This window comes from Coccinella septempunctata, chromosome 1, assembly GCF_907165205.1.
Source record: "Coccinella septempunctata chromosome 1, icCocSept1.1, whole genome shotgun sequence".
In the NCBI taxonomy this organism is placed as follows: Eukaryota; Metazoa; Arthropoda; class Insecta; order Coleoptera; family Coccinellidae; genus Coccinella; species Coccinella septempunctata.
In genome coordinates, this window is record NC_058189.1 from 22,137,604 (window position 1) to 22,153,809 (window position 16,206).

Consider the following 16,206-nt stretch of genomic DNA (forward strand, 5'->3'; position numbering starts at 1 on the left):
ATATTCATTCACATCATAGAAGCACTTTTCAAGTAGCAAAGTCTTGATCTCCCTCTTGACTTTCTGTACTCTAAAACCTTTATTCTATCAGGCAGATGGTTAAAAAATTTTATGCCACTGTACACACGTGACTGCTGAAATTTACTGGTCCGGTGTTTTGGGATACAGAGTGTTTCTTTATGCATCATATTATAATCATAAAATTCAGAGCATTTACTTAGTGAAGAAATATTTCTACATGTGTACAATAAGCAGTTGTAGATATAAATACAAGTTAAAATAATTTTAGCAGGAATTTGGACAAATTTTTATTCGTTATCCTTTTAATACATCGCCAACGTTTCGAATCGGTTGTGATTCTTTCTCAAGGATAAAATGTCAGAATAAAACCAGAAACAGATAAAAAGGACCTAGAGACGATCTGCCACTCACCTCGTATTTCATCGGATTGAATATCGTCAATTTCATTGAAATAATTGTATAAGTATCTCGTATTAAATTTCATTTAATCTTCAAGTGGTTCATGTGTTGTTAACACGACATGGGTAAACAGAATCGCCTCACGGTACGTTCCACAAACCGCAATGAGTAACATGGAGATGACATTCAGCTCTCCCATAAAACATTATATATGTTCGTTAAAATATCACATCTCGAGTAAAAAACAATAAGGTAAAAACAACAATGGTAATATATAACTTAACAAACTAAATCAAAACATTTTGTTCTTGGTGGATGTACCTTAGACACATTCAAATGACTTCCACCATAAAACACCAAAATGAACAAACAACACAAACATCGAGGCTCCGGAAGCTCTCAGTTATATCCATAATTAAGAACCACCATTTTAAGTCACTGAAACCCCAGCATTGCCCAGTATAAGACTATCATACACCAAACTGAGATGTTGGACGTCTTCCCTATAGTTTACTGTGTTGTTGGACCTTATGTAAACCATCTCACTAATTAGCCGTCTACTGTAGATAGGTTCGTAATCCAGAACTGTGACCTCCGAGAAGTTGAATCTATGTCCTTCAGCATGAACATGTGCAGCGAGAGCCGTTCCTGTGTTATGTGAGATTTTTCTGCATCATTTTTATGTTGTCTTATCCTCTCCTGTAGTAGTTGCTTTGTCTGGCCTATGTAGCATTTTGTGCAGTTATTGCATTCTATTTTATAAACAATTTCTGATTGCTGTAAAATTGGTGTTCTTTCTTTTAGTTTTGTGTAAAATTTCATCTTATTATTGAGAACATTATAGAATGCTGCAGCACCATTGTATTCGCGGAAAATTCTTTCAATCTTATATGACAATGTAGGATAAAATACTAGTTTGAAATATTTTTTAGTTGTTATATGTTGTGATGTAAAGGTGCTCTGTGATGTGCTCACCGTCTCTACGTCTGTGTCGATGTTCGATCTGATAATACGCTTAGCTCAATTGTAGATGTTTATACAGGTTTTTATGTAGTATGTTGGATAGTTGTTCTGTTTCAGGATTTCAGTCACTTTCTTCAAGTTATTTATTCTATATTCCTCATCGCTCAGAGAAACCGCTCTATTTATCAAATTTCCTGCTATATTCATCTTTTGCGAGAAGCTGTGATTGGAATGGAAATTTACGCATCTACCTGTGTTGATCGGCTTCATGTAACAATTTGTTCTCAATCTATTTTTCTCTCTGATGATTAATATGTCTAAAAATGGAATACTCTGGTTCTTTCTCTTTCTAGGGTAAACCTTATTTTCTGGTGGAATGAGTTGAAAACGTTCAGAGTCTCTTCAATTTTTTCTTTAGGTATCAATAGTAATGTATCATCAACATAGAGTTTTATTAGAGGGATATGGAAATTCAACTTTGATATCACATATGTAAATAAAGCGAGCATAACTAATTTCGCAAATGTCGAGCTCGCCGGGGAACCCATTGCTGTACCCTCTATTTGATCATAAAAAACACCCTCAAAAACAAAGTACCCTCCTTCAAAACATAAATCTACAAGATGAACAAATTCTTTCCTTCTCAAATTCGTGAAGTTTTTAATATAGTGCCATTTATCTTTGATTGTTTTGATGACCAATTCTTTCGGAATGTTTGTAAACAAAGAAATTACATCTAGTGACACTAATTCATAACCATCCGGTACTACTGTTGATTTCAGTTCTTCAACCAACATGAATGAGTTTTTAACATCGAACACTGAGGTTGATAGAACATCACTGAGTATTTCGTGTAGGAATTTTGCAATTTTGTAGCTGGGGGATTTTATGCTACTAACTACAGGTCTTAATTTTACTTCTCTTTTATGGGTTTTCCTAAGGAAGTATATTTTCGGTGCTACATTATTATACGATATTAGCATCTTGTACTGTGATTCTGTTATGATCGAGTCTTTCTTGAGTAGTTTTAAGTAATTATTAATTCTGTTCTGAATTCTTTTGGTTGGGTCAGATGGTAATGCCTTGTATGTTGCTCCATCATTCAGCATTTTTTTAGCCTCTGTAACATATTCGTCTTTATACATTATTACCGTGGTGTTACCTTTATCTGAGTTTCCTATGATTATTTCCGGGTGTTCCTTGATGAATCTTCCAGTTCGTATAAAGTGTTGTCTGAATGGGTCCTTGGGTTGTCGGTTCATTCTCACAAAGTTGTTGATTATTCCAACGCATCTTCCTCTGACCTGGTTTCTCTCATCCTCATCTTGAAACGTTGTTTGTGTGAAATTCTCTATATCTTTGATTAGTTGTAGTTTTGGAATGTGATCAGGTATAATCCCATGTTTCGGTCCGAGTCCCAAAATTAGTTTAACCCCTTCAGGGATCGCGATGTCGGTGTAATTGTTCACAAATCGGTCTGACTGTGTAGCACCTAAGATGTCTAAGACACTGGTGTGTGCACTTGTCACTTTTTGCAAGCATCAACATTTCAGAAAATCGGGGATATGGGATCAGTTTCGTGGCGGCGCCACCATGTCATTTGCTTCGTTTTATCCTTATCCATCAAAGGAAGTCCAATGATACTCTCTCGTTTTATTTTGTTTTGCGTTGATATCGAATATCGATCAACGAGTGCAAAATATGAACCGGCCCATTTTGTCAGCTGTTAAGGAATATTTGTGATTTTCGTTGTAAAAACAAATTTGCCAACATTTCAACACTACCGAATAAGGGTTCGAAGGAGTATTTACTGTTCTTCTTCAAGATATTTTCCGTTTGGCAACTTGAATTCGTGAGGGGGGTAATTCAATATGATTTTAATAAAACACAATTGATTGGTCAAATATCCAATATATTCAGTTAATAGAAAGGTAATTTTCACTATATCTATTCAGGAAGAATATTTGAAGAACAAACTCGAATAGATTTATCAATTTCTGATTCTCAATACATGCTCACAATTCACATTACGTATTTCCAATACAGTTTTTTTGATTTATTGCTGAAGTTGCCATAAAACTCAGCTATATCCTTCCCGAATGTTCGTTCATCTGATTTTTTCTGCCTCAAATTCCAACGTAACCGAATTATTAGCTGTAGTTCTTGATTGTCCATACAGAAAACTGAACTTACTGAACGACATGTTGAATAAATAAATTTTCTACACCCCTTTCTCGAAACTGATACATTTTCACACACCAATAATCGCTTATAAATACAACATATTTGTTAGTCGTAGTAAAGTATTCAAATTATTTTCAAATATCAATTGACAATGTTCTGTCAAATTCTAAACAGCGCTACCTACAGTGGGAAAAACGAAACTGATCCGATATCCCCACGAAATTAAAAACAAAATCGAATCAGTGAATACACCAGAGCAAAGATTATAGAGAACTCTATAATCTTTGCACCAGAGTTTTAGACATCTTAGTAGCACCCATCGAGTGTCTCTGGTCTACAATTAGTCTATCGAGCTTTTTAATATTTTCGGTTTTGACTCTCTGGAATACTTTCTGAAAATTTCTGATTCCTGCGTTGGTAATCGCACTATATGTGGTACTGTTCACTTTGTCTACCACCCATTCTTGCGCTTTTCTCAGTTTTTGTTCGGTGTTATCTCTTTCCCAAATGGATATCTTGATTTCTATATTCAAAATTGACTTACGGAACTTTTTCATGGTCCTGTCAACCAAATATGAATAAGGATGTTCCTCTAGTTCTAGTGTATAAACCTGTCTGATATTATCTATTATATGTTATGGGAATACCTCTTTCGATCTGCATTGCAACAGGAAAATCACTCTGTTACTCAGTGACGCCAGTTTCCTGTTCAAATTGACAATATTTTTGCATCGAGAAAACACATCATCATCGTAAGTATGTCTGATGTGACTCCCCCTGGTATCAAATTTCGATTATTGGTGACGTCCATATTATAAACATTAAAATAATTTTAGCAGGAATTTGGACAAATTTTTATTCGTTATCCTTTTAATACATCGCCAACGTTTCGAATCGGTTGTGATTCTTTGTCAAGCCTAGAATGTCAAAATAAAACCAGAAACAGATAAAAAGGACCTAGAGACGATCTGCCACTCACCTCGTATTTCATCGGATTGAATATCGTCAATTTTATTAAAATAATTGTATAAGAATCTCGTATTAAATTTCATTTAATCTTCAAGTGGTTCATGTGTTGATAACACAACATGGGTAAACAGAATCGCCTCACGGTACGTTCCACAAATCGCAATGAATGGAATGTCATCTCCATGTTACTCATTGCGATTTGTGGAACGTATCTGTAGCAGATAAGATAATGATTTCTGACAACAAATAAGCTTATCATTGAATGGGTTCGTTAAGAGACATAACTGAAAATAATGTGAGCCAATGTAACCATACGATCCCAATTGTAGCTTCTCATTAATGTTCTATAACTGTATATTTTCATATATGTTCTATAATAAATCAGCAGTCCCTTGTTACAATATTGCCTTACAATGTGCTGTCATAATATAAGTCAAAATGAATTATTATTTTTTGGTATATTCTAATATATAGAATATTCGCTCCACTGATATACATATATATATATATATTGAACCGAGGTAAATGAGAAATACTCAACAATCATCCTATATCCTTCAAATAGAATTATTAGCTCACTTATAAAAATTGAATAGGGAATGTATACCCTAAGCGTCCAAAGCAGATAGGAAAAACTTCAATATGTGAGAATAGATCATCGTTATAAATCAAAATGAAAAATTGAGCGAAAAGGTGTAGGAGGGAGCATCGAAGTCAAACGGGGCGAAATAATATGCATATGTGGGATCCATAGAAAAAATTTATTTCATGATGGAAGCAAAAAACAGAAATTAATCAATTATTTTGTGCATATTGTTGCCTATTTGTCGGTGCAAAGAGAGATCCCTTTTATGCTTTTGTCTCTTCGGCTTTCTGAGTATCATATTAAAATATTTGGCACGAATAACTTTTCTCAGATTCAGAAAACCACTCAGCAAATCTTTCGGACAATCAATTTTATTGTTAAATTTTGTCACTAAGCCTTTTTTGATATTTTTCAGCTTGTCGATATCTCAATATATCAATAGGGATTTTTCGTTCAAAATATCTAAATCAACCTTTGAATCCTGGCATCTTCTTGTATTTTAGACCTGAAAAATATTGCAAATCATTTTAGATTCCATCGAGCGAATTGTGCATAAGGATGTGCAAAATGACTTGAATAATTATTAATTATAGACTGAACATTCAAACTACAGTTTTCGAAATAACGCACTCGCGTTTCAATTATGCAACATTTGTCAACCTTGTTTAAAAAGTACCAATAACTTTTGAAACTCTTTTCCGCACTCACTAACGACGAAGTTAATCTTTCCTAATGATTATTCTAAACAATTCACGTCCAGTCAAGCTACGCCACTGCTAACGACACCAGTTCTGTCAATTTAGCTTGACATAAGTGTCCAATGACGTCATCATTTTCCCGAAGAACTGGTGACCTGCGCCTCCTTTTCTATAAGTATCTCCTTGAGGTAAATCAAACAAGATTTTGAGACAACAAGTCGCAAAGAGTACAAATACCAAATAAACAAATTGGTTATGTCGATAGAAGTCCCAGCACGTTCAGGTATATAAAACGAACAAGAGATTATAGAGTTAGGTTAGGTTACTCTATAATCTTTGAAACGAACGAGAAGGAGATCTAAAAATGACCTCACGTTCCCCGAGCTCCCTCCATTCAATCTATAGAGCCTCAAGACGAACTCACACTTTAGTGCATACTTAAGGTGCGTTCGGCCAGTAGACTCTTTCAGCACTTTTTGTTCCGAGACGTTCGCGCATGCAGTTTCAGAACGAAAAGCCTCAATAGTTGTCGTTCGTTCCAGACATAGTAGAGTTTTCGGAATCAATCTAGGAGTCCCAGCTCCGAAGGTGGGGCGCGAAAGGAGGTTCTATAGGGTTATGAAACGAGACAAACCAAAAAAAACTTATAAACAAATTATTCATAAAACTGTAGAATTTCCGGTTAATCAGCACTGAGAATGATCTATTCATATAAATTTTCGAACAAATCGCATTCGAATCCTAATTTTTCCCACGATTTTTGTGGTTGACACTTGTCATTTATTCAGAAATCGACAATTTGTACAGGATCCACTGACACCAGCTGATCTGTGATAAAAATCTAGTTCGACTCGCTCTGTACCGGTGTTCACAGGCCCCACGTTGCATTGATGTTAACACTGAATGTCGAAAAAAAAGTTGGAGAGTAAATTCTGGTTCGCAAATAAAACGCAAAGATGTGAACCAACTAGAATATACTCATACAGACATGCATAGAATTATCTGAATTCAGGCATCACTATTTTGGTCATTTTAATATATTTTTTATCATTATGACATTTTACAAACTTTCACTGACACGAAACTCTAATTCGCAGTCAGTCGAAATTCGAGTTCACCGTCGAAATGTTTGAACCAGTAGATGTTTGCTTCAATTCAGAAAGTGAAATGAAACAGTGGTCCATCAATGAAGAAACACAGGCACTTATTGTTGCTGGTCTTTGTTGCATAGGGGGCTGGGTTATACTTTCTTGGTTTTTCCAGGTAAGAGAACTGTAATAATAACGAATAGTTGTATTCTATATTTCTGAAATTATTTCAATCGAAATCTTGCTAGGTAGCTGGGTTGCTTTGTTGACTATCTTTGACATAACAATATGATTTGAACTGCCATTTTACATTAACAGTTTCATGTTGTTGAGCGGGTCGATCCGAATCACTGGAGATGCCACCACGACCGGTGGGATCTATTGTGGCAAACAAACAAGCTTAAAGAGCTAGAGTTTGAATATGTGAGCTCTGAGGTTGCAATGTTCAGCGGAGAAAGCAACGATAGATTTCAGATCGGTTATGGCTAATTCTAGTCCATGGTTGGTATTTTTTTGTGGTTTAGGCATGTCCCTCTAAGCGAGTGGAGCAGACCGGATCGGCTCCACCAATACTACAGCACTCCAGCTGTTGTTTCGGGCCCTTACTGAGCAATTGCTGATTCCAATTATTGGTTCTGGACCAATTAGTGCTCGAGCCAACTCTGGTATAGAGCATCCGATAACTCGTTTTGTCCAAAGCACGAGTGTCCAGGTACTGACATGAATAGTGGAAAGTCTGTTGCACCTTTCTACTTGAGAAAGATTATATCTGCATTCGAGTACTTATGCCGAATTCAATTCGTCTACTGCAAGAGTTTCGAAGGCAGCTTGATTATCTGCTGGCATACTTATTGATCCATTATTCCAGCCTCTATCAAGATACATTCCGCCTAGAATGCTGTCGCTAGCTTCGCTCAGACTGGTCCTTGTAGGTGAAGCTTCTTTTTTCAGAGCCAGTTATTCCTATTGAGAATAAGCAGAGCACTGAAAGTTTTGTCCGGGTTGCTTCCTAACTAAGAGAATAGTATTCATGCGCCTCGTCAGCCTACAGTTCGGCTAAAAGCTGATAGGGCACGAAAATCAGTTTATCAGGATCCTTCACGGTTAGGTTTTAGAGCCTGTTTGTTTAAGTCTGGTCTCTTCTGAAACAACAACTGAAGGGGGAGGGACGTCTAATAGCATCTGATTTGCTGAAATTGAGAAGAGCATGAATCCCCCAAAATCAGGAGAGTTGAAGTTTTCACAAGTTTGTTCTGCGCTCTGTAGAGGACCACCAAGTAAGACTATCGGTTTTATCACCGCGATATACAGCCAGCGGAACTGCTTCCGCTCCGTTCCGCAATTTTTTCCCAAATTGCTGGACACACCCAGAGTTTGTGTCTCGCTTTGTGAATGATTTCATCCCTCTAGGTCGAAATATTCCATCATTTCGATCACAAAATCCAATTACGCTATATCGATTCGTTTATCCACTATCGAGCCCATTAAAATGTGATTCAGTTTGAAGATTGGGTTCAGAAATGAAAAGGGTTTTTTTTCTTATTGAGGATGCATTTTTATGATCGGAGATCTAGGTGCGAAATGATTTGAATGGAATAGTTATTTAATATACTACATTATTAATGAAAGCGATTAATGATTGAGATATTTAAACGTCCGAGCGAAGCGACATGGAAATAAAATAATTATTCGGGAAGCTACTGAATACTTCTATGTTCGATTACCCATGACAATAATGCATTAATAGGAAATTAGACAATAAAAGGGTTCATTAACAGCTAATTTCGTGTACGTTAAACAGTGCTATCATTAAGAGGTCGGCGGAAAAATATATTTACAATTCACATTTTATACACTTCGTCCAGTTTTATAATCAATTTTGTAGTGCCCTTAATTTGAGAGCATTCTTCAGTTTCATTCAGAAGATTTAAGATTAAATAAATTTCAAAATTGATTATCAACGATCGCTCATAAGTTCTGATTGTTGAATTTTTCCGAAATATGCTCAACATTTTTTTCCTTCTCAATCTAGTCCGTATTTCATCCAACCGAGTTCATCTTGTGAAAGTTTTCACTCCCAGTCTATGAAACAAAATCAATTGAAAAATTGAAATAATCGATTTGCTCCTGCGTAAATTCTTGCACTTATTTGTCAGGAGCAAATCAGAAAATCAGTAATTGTTTCAATTTTTTCCATCTGATTTGCTCCTGACAAATTAGTGCAAGAATTTACGCAGGAGCCAATCGATTATTTGAATTCTTCCCAGATCGAATTTCAATTGATATCTGAAACGGGTACGTATTTAAAATCTACGTATCCCTATAAGGCCCAGTTTCACAATATATGGTTAACCCAAAGTTATGTAGTGACCAGTGGTTAAATCAAAAATTCTGTTTCACAAAGTGTGGTTTAAGTGGTTAAGTAAACTTGTGGTTGACTTAACCCCGAAAATTTCATGAGTTAACTATGAGTTGCCTGGACATAGAAGTTTCTTTGCGTATGCTTTTCTGCATAGATAACATATTTTGAGTTCTGTCAGAGACAAGCCAGCATTTCTTCGGGAATACTGGTTAGGAAGCGTTTCACATTTATTGGGTGTTTATTAGTTATTATTTACGATTATCGTGGACGATTATGATGAATACTCATAGTAGTGAGGCCCAGAAGATTTGGAGCTAGGAGGAATTATTTTGAGTAATATGTCGACCTGGATTTCTTCTGTAGATTCAGAAACACAGTGGAAAGGAAGGCAGTTGGAAGCGAAGAATCTCAGCTCCTTCAATAAGAATTTTAAAAGTATAGATGCAATGATGATGATTAAGTGCACAGTTTTTTTACATAACATATCTTGTAATGAAAATGAAGGACAACCTCCTTCATGAGGAGAAGAAGAAGCAATGAATTCATATCAAAATGTTGCTGTGCCCCCTATAGGGGATCAAGAATTATTGTCAAATAATAAAACTAGAAGAACTAGACTGAATCTTATGAATAGTTATTATGCAAATATGTTGAATTAAAGTGGTGAAATTTGAATTTTTGAAATAGATCAAAGCATCTCAATTCAAACTCAAATAATCAATAAAAATAGGCTTTTGTAGAATTGTTGATTTTGATTTGAGTGAAGCTGAAGCGTTCGTTTTTTCTTGTGCGAAATAAGAAAAAACAGTGCAACTGTGCTTGACCAATAGAAATTATTACTTTATTGAAAAATTCAAACAAAATTGAGTTTTGCATTTATAACTTAGGCAATTATGAAACTCATATCAGCACAGAACATCAAACATTCGTACGGTGCTCATAAGTTTTATTCGTTTTCTGTCACACTCATAACAATTTCTATATTCTTAAGTTCTTGTTCCACAGAAATACGAAATGTCAGTAATGAATAACCCAAAAGTAGATCTATCGTACACGAAAAACATTACCAACCTTCAGAAAAAAATTTAAACCGATGGTCAAAAAACCATCACTCGTTTTTTTGTTGTGAAACGAGCATCTTTTTAAACCTTTGGTTAACTCAAATGTAGTGGTTAATAAACCACCACTGGTTACCAATGATTGTGAAACTGGGCCTTAAACAAATAAAAGATTTCGATTGTCAAAATGATCCAATATTTCCGGCCTCAATATGGCCAAAAATTGTTTCGTCCTAAATGGGGAGTGTTGTGTCAAGACCAAATTAGCACAACCTTGATGGCTTTCTAATAAATAAATAATGACTTTTTTCATAAACTATATCTTAACAACTGCATTTCAAACCTTTTTTCACATACAATCTTTTCATACAACAATACAATAACAATAAATAAAATACCCACCAGAACATTTTCCGTGGCCACAAAAAAATAGGACACCTGAACTTATCTATCCTTCTGTTTCAACAATATAATTTTTTTTATAGATCTTCGAAATGTACCATTAATTGTTTTAACGTCCTTGTGTTTCATCATCATTCCCTGCTTAAACTTGCAAGACTATTCCTTTTCCTTTTAACCAAACATTCCGAGGAGCAGTTTCCTCAGCTATTATGATCAAATCGCCTTCGCCACTACAGGGTGTTTCCTAATTGAATGTTCAGGTGTTCAGGGCAAAAAAAAACACTTTGTATTTCAAATGACAAATAATTGATTCGTTTTTTAGGAAGAAGCTAAATTATGCTTCAATTATCGGTATCACTCAAAGTTGTCACATCAAGAATTATTTTTTTATGAATTTTTGAATTTGGATAAAGTTCGAAAATTTGAATTTTTCACCATGAAAAGAACTGAAAATGTCATGTTTGAATATAAAATGCGAATGTATTAGTAGAAAATTTACAAAAAAGTTCAGAGCTTTAATAAGCACTTCAATAACGAAACAATAACAAATGAACGATATTTCAAAAGTGGTTCGAAATGAAAACCAATAGCTTGTATACATTTCTCTTGCCGAATTTTCAAATTGGACACAGCCTTTCGAATCATATCACCATTATTTTTTAAAATATCGCAACAGTTGATTATTCTGTTCATCAGCTGTTCTCTCCACTGAAAGAAGTGTAACTTTGGTCTATATCATTGTTGTCGAACACCCAGTAAACATAAGAATAATTTTGAAATATGCTTCTGTATACCCTATACACATCACCAAATTTTTTTTCAAAATATTTTCATTTACTCCCTCAAAGTGAAATCCGCGTCTGGGGTGGCCACCCAGTATATCAACAAATTATTATAGTCTTCTTCACCTTCAGTGACTTTTCTAAGAAAATTTATTATTTATTTTTATCCTGCACAAGATGACTATGTCCTGTTCAGGTAAAAAAATTGCAATTTTCGAACTTTATCCAAATTAAAAAATTCATAAAAAAATAATTGTTGATGTGACAACTTTGAGCGGTACCAAAAATTGAAGCATAATTTAGCTTCTTTCAAAAAAGCTAATCAATTATTTGTAATTCGAAATACAAAGTGTTTTTTTTACCCTGAACACTTTAAATGGAGATTAATGAGTCCGGACCTGGAATAATGGAATAATTGATATCTTTCTGACTCAACCTTAGCATGTGTCAAGAACCTCCTAAGTTTCAATAAGATCCGTCAATAAGTTTGGATTTTATGATGATCTAAGTATTTCCATGAAGTTGGAAAATCACCCTGTAGCTTTCTAGGGAAATCCAGAAATTATTTTTTTATAGTCAATCCGTAATCAGCTAGTCCAACTCTATCTCTGGTATGAGTATGTACAGTTACTCCCCGGACACCCTGTATACAAACTAAGGTAAAAACTGTAATATTAAATTGTTACCGTTCTTGTGTAAACACTGATTTCATGTTATTTTTGGAGCAGCTCTGTGCTGTTCTTGAATTTTTGTATGAACCGAATCTGAAATTTATTCTTTGTGGTGATTTCAATATAGATCCTTCTCGAGATCAGAAGGTGTACAGAAATCTTGCAAACAGTTTGGAAAGTTATAATTTGCATAACACCGTATATCAGAAGACACGTCAAAACAACACATTAGATTATGTTTTTTCAAATAGTCGACAATCGTCAACAAGTGTGTTTGATGTTCATTTTTCCGACCATAAAGGTCTTCTTCACACTGATTTCCAGGAGTCTCAGTCAAAAATATCTCACGAATATAGGAGAGACTTCAGCAAGTCAAATATCGCGGATTTTGTTGATCAATTAGTTGGGGAGGACTGGAGTGATGTTTATAAGAGTTGTAATGTAGATGTTGCGTTTGATAACTTCTATCGTATTTTTCAGTACTACTTCAATGTCAATTTTCCTCTAAAATTTTTTTATAAAAAACAAAACAAAATATGGATAGATGAACGAGTTAGGTCATCAAGTTCTGCTCTAAAAAAATTAGCAGATTTGAGGAAAACTTTTCCTGAATTAGATGAGTTATATCGTGTACGCAGGAGTAAACATTCCAAACTCGTAGAGAATACGAAGCGAAACTTTTATCAAAATAAAATCAATAGATCGGATAATAAAGTGAGAACTGCTTGGAGTATTATAAATGAACTCGGAAATTGGAAGCGTAGTAGGTCAGTATGTTCAAGGATCAAAGACAGGGACAAAGTGTTTGAGGACCCTATTGAAATTGCAAATCTGTTCAACCAATTTTTTGTTGGTGCACCTGTCGCTTCAGGAAGCCAGATTCCTAAAAAATCATTCAAAGATAGAATAACCTCAAATCATTCGACAATTTTTTTGTTCCCATTCGTGAAACAGGAGTTCTGCAGTCTGATTAGCAATAAGTTGAAACCAAAGAATTCTGCAGGCTATGATGATGTACCCGCATTTCTGATTAAGAGCTGCCTCAGTGAGATTTCGGAGCCGCTAGCTTACTTGATCAATCTGTCCTTTTCATGCGGTGTTTTTCCGGACAAATTGAAGGTTAACAAGATCTTACATAAGAAAGGCGATAGAGAAGACATGAGCAATTATCGTCCCATATCTTTAACATCGGTATTTTCTAAGATTTTTGAATATTGTTTCCTTGATCGAATGATGAGATTCTTCGATATTCATAAAATATTGAACGATAGGCAGTTTGGCTTTCGGAGCGGACGGAATACCAATGATGCAGTTCATGGGTTTCTAAAATTTGTCGTGGAACACTTAGAGAGCGGTGATTGCCCTACAGGAATTTTTTGTGACTTAAGTAAGGCATTTGACTGCGTCGATAATAACTTGCTATTAAAAAAGCTTGAAAAGATCGGTTTCCGTGGAGTGGCTTTGAGTTGGATTAAGGATTACCTCAAAAACAGGAGACAGTTTGTTTGCGTTGACCAAGTCTTTTCAGACTATTTGGAGTCGGAGGCGGGTGTACCTCAGGGTTCAGTTTTGGGTCCTGTACTTTTCATCTTGTTTATTAATGATATATTCCATCTCATTTTTGGTTTGTTCCTATACGCAGATGATGTATCAGAATCATTAAAGCGAGAAATAACTTCAATCTCGATGAAGTAGTGCGAAGATGTTTTGAAGAGATGTACAACTGGTTCTGTGAAAACTCTTTGCATATAAATTTTGAGAAGACTGGTTACTTAGTATTCCATAATTATGGTAAGAATATTGATGTTAATGTTAGCGCTCACGGTGTCCAACTGAAGAGGCTTGAAACGGTTAAATTCCTAGGGATAACTTTGGATGAAAATCTTAACTGGAGATCTCACTGTGAAAATATTTCCACCAAACTGAATTCAGTCTGTTTTTTATTAAGAAACTTGAAGAAAGTCTTGACATTGGATCAACTTCTTTTAGTGTATCATGCTCAGGTTTCTTCTAGACTTAGGTATGGTGTAGTGTTTTGGGGCGCGTCCTCTTTTGCTGAAGATGTTTTTCTCCTACAGAAAAGAATAATACGGTGTATTGCGGGAATATCACAGAGAGTATCATGCAAACCATATTTCATGAAGTTTCAATTGTTCAGTCTGCCATCATTACTGATATTGGAGTTGGCTTCGGATGTTTTTGTTAATAAGAACTCACTCTTAAAAAATTCTGACAATCATAATTATGACACAAGAAACCGTTCGGATTTAGTTTTATCCAGTTTCAAATACAGAATCGGTAGGCGGTCACCGTTCTATTTTGGATTAAAAATTTTCAATAACCTAACTGAGGATATAAAAAGTTCTTGTAACATAAAAGTTTTTAAAAACAAATTAAAGCAGTATCTACTGGAAAAATGTTATTAAAGGGTTGAGGATATTTTTTTGTAATTCTCTTTGTAATGTACTTTTTTGTATTTTTTCTTTTTTTCAAATTGATTCATTCACCTCTGCCTATTGTAATTCTACTGACCTTTTCTATAATGATGTGATCATTCAAATGGAAATAAAGTATTTTGTTTGTTTGTTTGTTTGTTAATTTTGGGCCCATTTTAAGGAAAAAACTTCATTTGAACATATGTCCAAACGTCTTTTGAGATACAGGGTAATAAAGTTTCCGAAAATGAATAAGACGCGAAGAACTGAATTTAAAGACTGATGAACTGTTACACGAAATAATGATAACCGCCTTGACAACAGAAATATCAAATTCTTGGCCACAGCTCACTTCGATAAGTAATAATTCTTTCTTACTTGAAGAGAAACTTTTTTTATTTTTATAAGCGAAAACCGTGCATCGGATTAAAAAAAAACCAAGTGATAAACTTTGGTTAGAAATGATTGGGCATTTTAAAAATAATTTTTATTTCAGGAAAAATCTGTGGCGTACCATCAATGTCTGCCAAAATAGGTAGGTCAAATTACGTACGAACGCCTTGGAAATTAAAACAAAAAAGTGATTCATTTAAAAATGCCCCTTGATTCATAGTACATGTATGACAAATTTAATTAAAATATCTGAAGTGGTATTGCAGATATTAATAATAAATGTTTTATTTTTGAAACCATGACCACCCTCTATCTCAAAAGGTAAGACGTTTAGGACATATGTTCATATGAAGTTTTTTTCTTAAAATGGGCCAAAAGATCACCCCTATAAATATTGAGATTCTATTAGGAAACACCCTGTATATTAGGTTTAACCAGCGTGAAGTTTTCCTGAAGGGCGTGAGCGTGCGGGCTCACATAATAATATATGTAGGGGAGACTGGGGAGGGTTGATACGCTTTTGGAATATTTACTTTTGTTAAAGGAACTATATGAAGAAACAGGATTTTCATAACATTATATAATTCTTCGATTAATCGTTCAACGAAATAAATATAGAATTCTCAAAACATAAACATCATATTCTGTACAAAACGTTAAACACAAAAACATGCAAACTGTCTCAAGCCTCCCCACATATGGGAGGATTGATACGGTGTACTGGGAGGCATGAGACACATAAACTGAAAATATAAGCCCCATTGTTATCACTTGCAAATGTCATATATAAACATTTTTGTGCCATTTCTAACACGGTCACATTCTTCGTGGCACCATTGCGAGCACACCTGACGCCTGATCCAGAATTAGTAGATCAGTAGGTAGGTCAGCAATGATACTGGTTTGCTTTGGTCCCGTAGGTGCAGAAACAGGTTCAGAAGGTAGGTTGGATGGTAAAAACGCCTTTATGTAGGCCTGTCCAACCAGCTCCGGAATATTTTTCAAAGATGATACACGTATCAGGCCTCCCCACCCTAAATATCTCAAACCTCCCTGAAAGCAAGTTTTAAAGTAATTTATGTTTTCATTTTATACCCATACATTTTGGCAACCTAATGAAACAGTAAATTAAGTAGTTTTATGCATATTTCCCAGTCAGATGTTTGTTTATGCCGAAAAATTAATGCATGATCAT

General features: G+C 34.9%; 2 protein-coding genes across 2 annotated transcripts in view; one reads left to right on the forward strand and one right to left on the reverse strand.

Moving 5' to 3' along the window:
- Positions 1–1,074: 1,074 nt before the first annotated feature.
- On the reverse strand, positions 1,075–4,688 carry LOC123317759. Its single transcript, XM_044904370.1, has 3 exons — positions 4,547–4,688; positions 3,884–4,484; positions 1,075–2,875 (listed from the first exon to the last, which is right to left on the reverse strand). Exons 2-3 carry the CDS (start codon positions 4,122–4,124, stop codon positions 1,701–1,703), a joined length of 1,416 nt encoding a protein of 471 aa, XP_044760305.1. The 5' UTR covers positions 4,125–4,484; positions 4,547–4,688; the 3' UTR covers positions 1,075–1,700.
- A 2,192-nt stretch (positions 4,689–6,880) lies between these two features.
- The window catches only part of LOC123322717, a 51,111-nt gene continuing 41,785 nt past the window's right edge, over positions 6,881–16,206 (forward strand). Inside the window, exon 1 of the mRNA XM_044910706.1 lies at positions 6,881–7,083. Within this exon, the coding sequence (XP_044766641.1) occupies positions 6,946–7,083 (138 nt within the window). The 5' untranslated portion in view covers positions 6,881–6,945. The remainder of the gene's footprint in view (positions 7,084–16,206) is intronic.

Excerpts from the sequence above, each read along its gene's own strand:
- LOC123317759 (XM_044904370.1), bottom strand. The coding sequence starts at position 4,124 with ATGAAAAAGTTCCGTAAGTCAATTTTGAATATAGAAATCAAGATATCC. Across the intron at positions 2,876-3,883 it reads AGACCAGAGACACTCGATGG|GTGCTACACAGTCAGACCGA; the intron begins GTGCTACTAAGA and ends TAGACATCTTAG.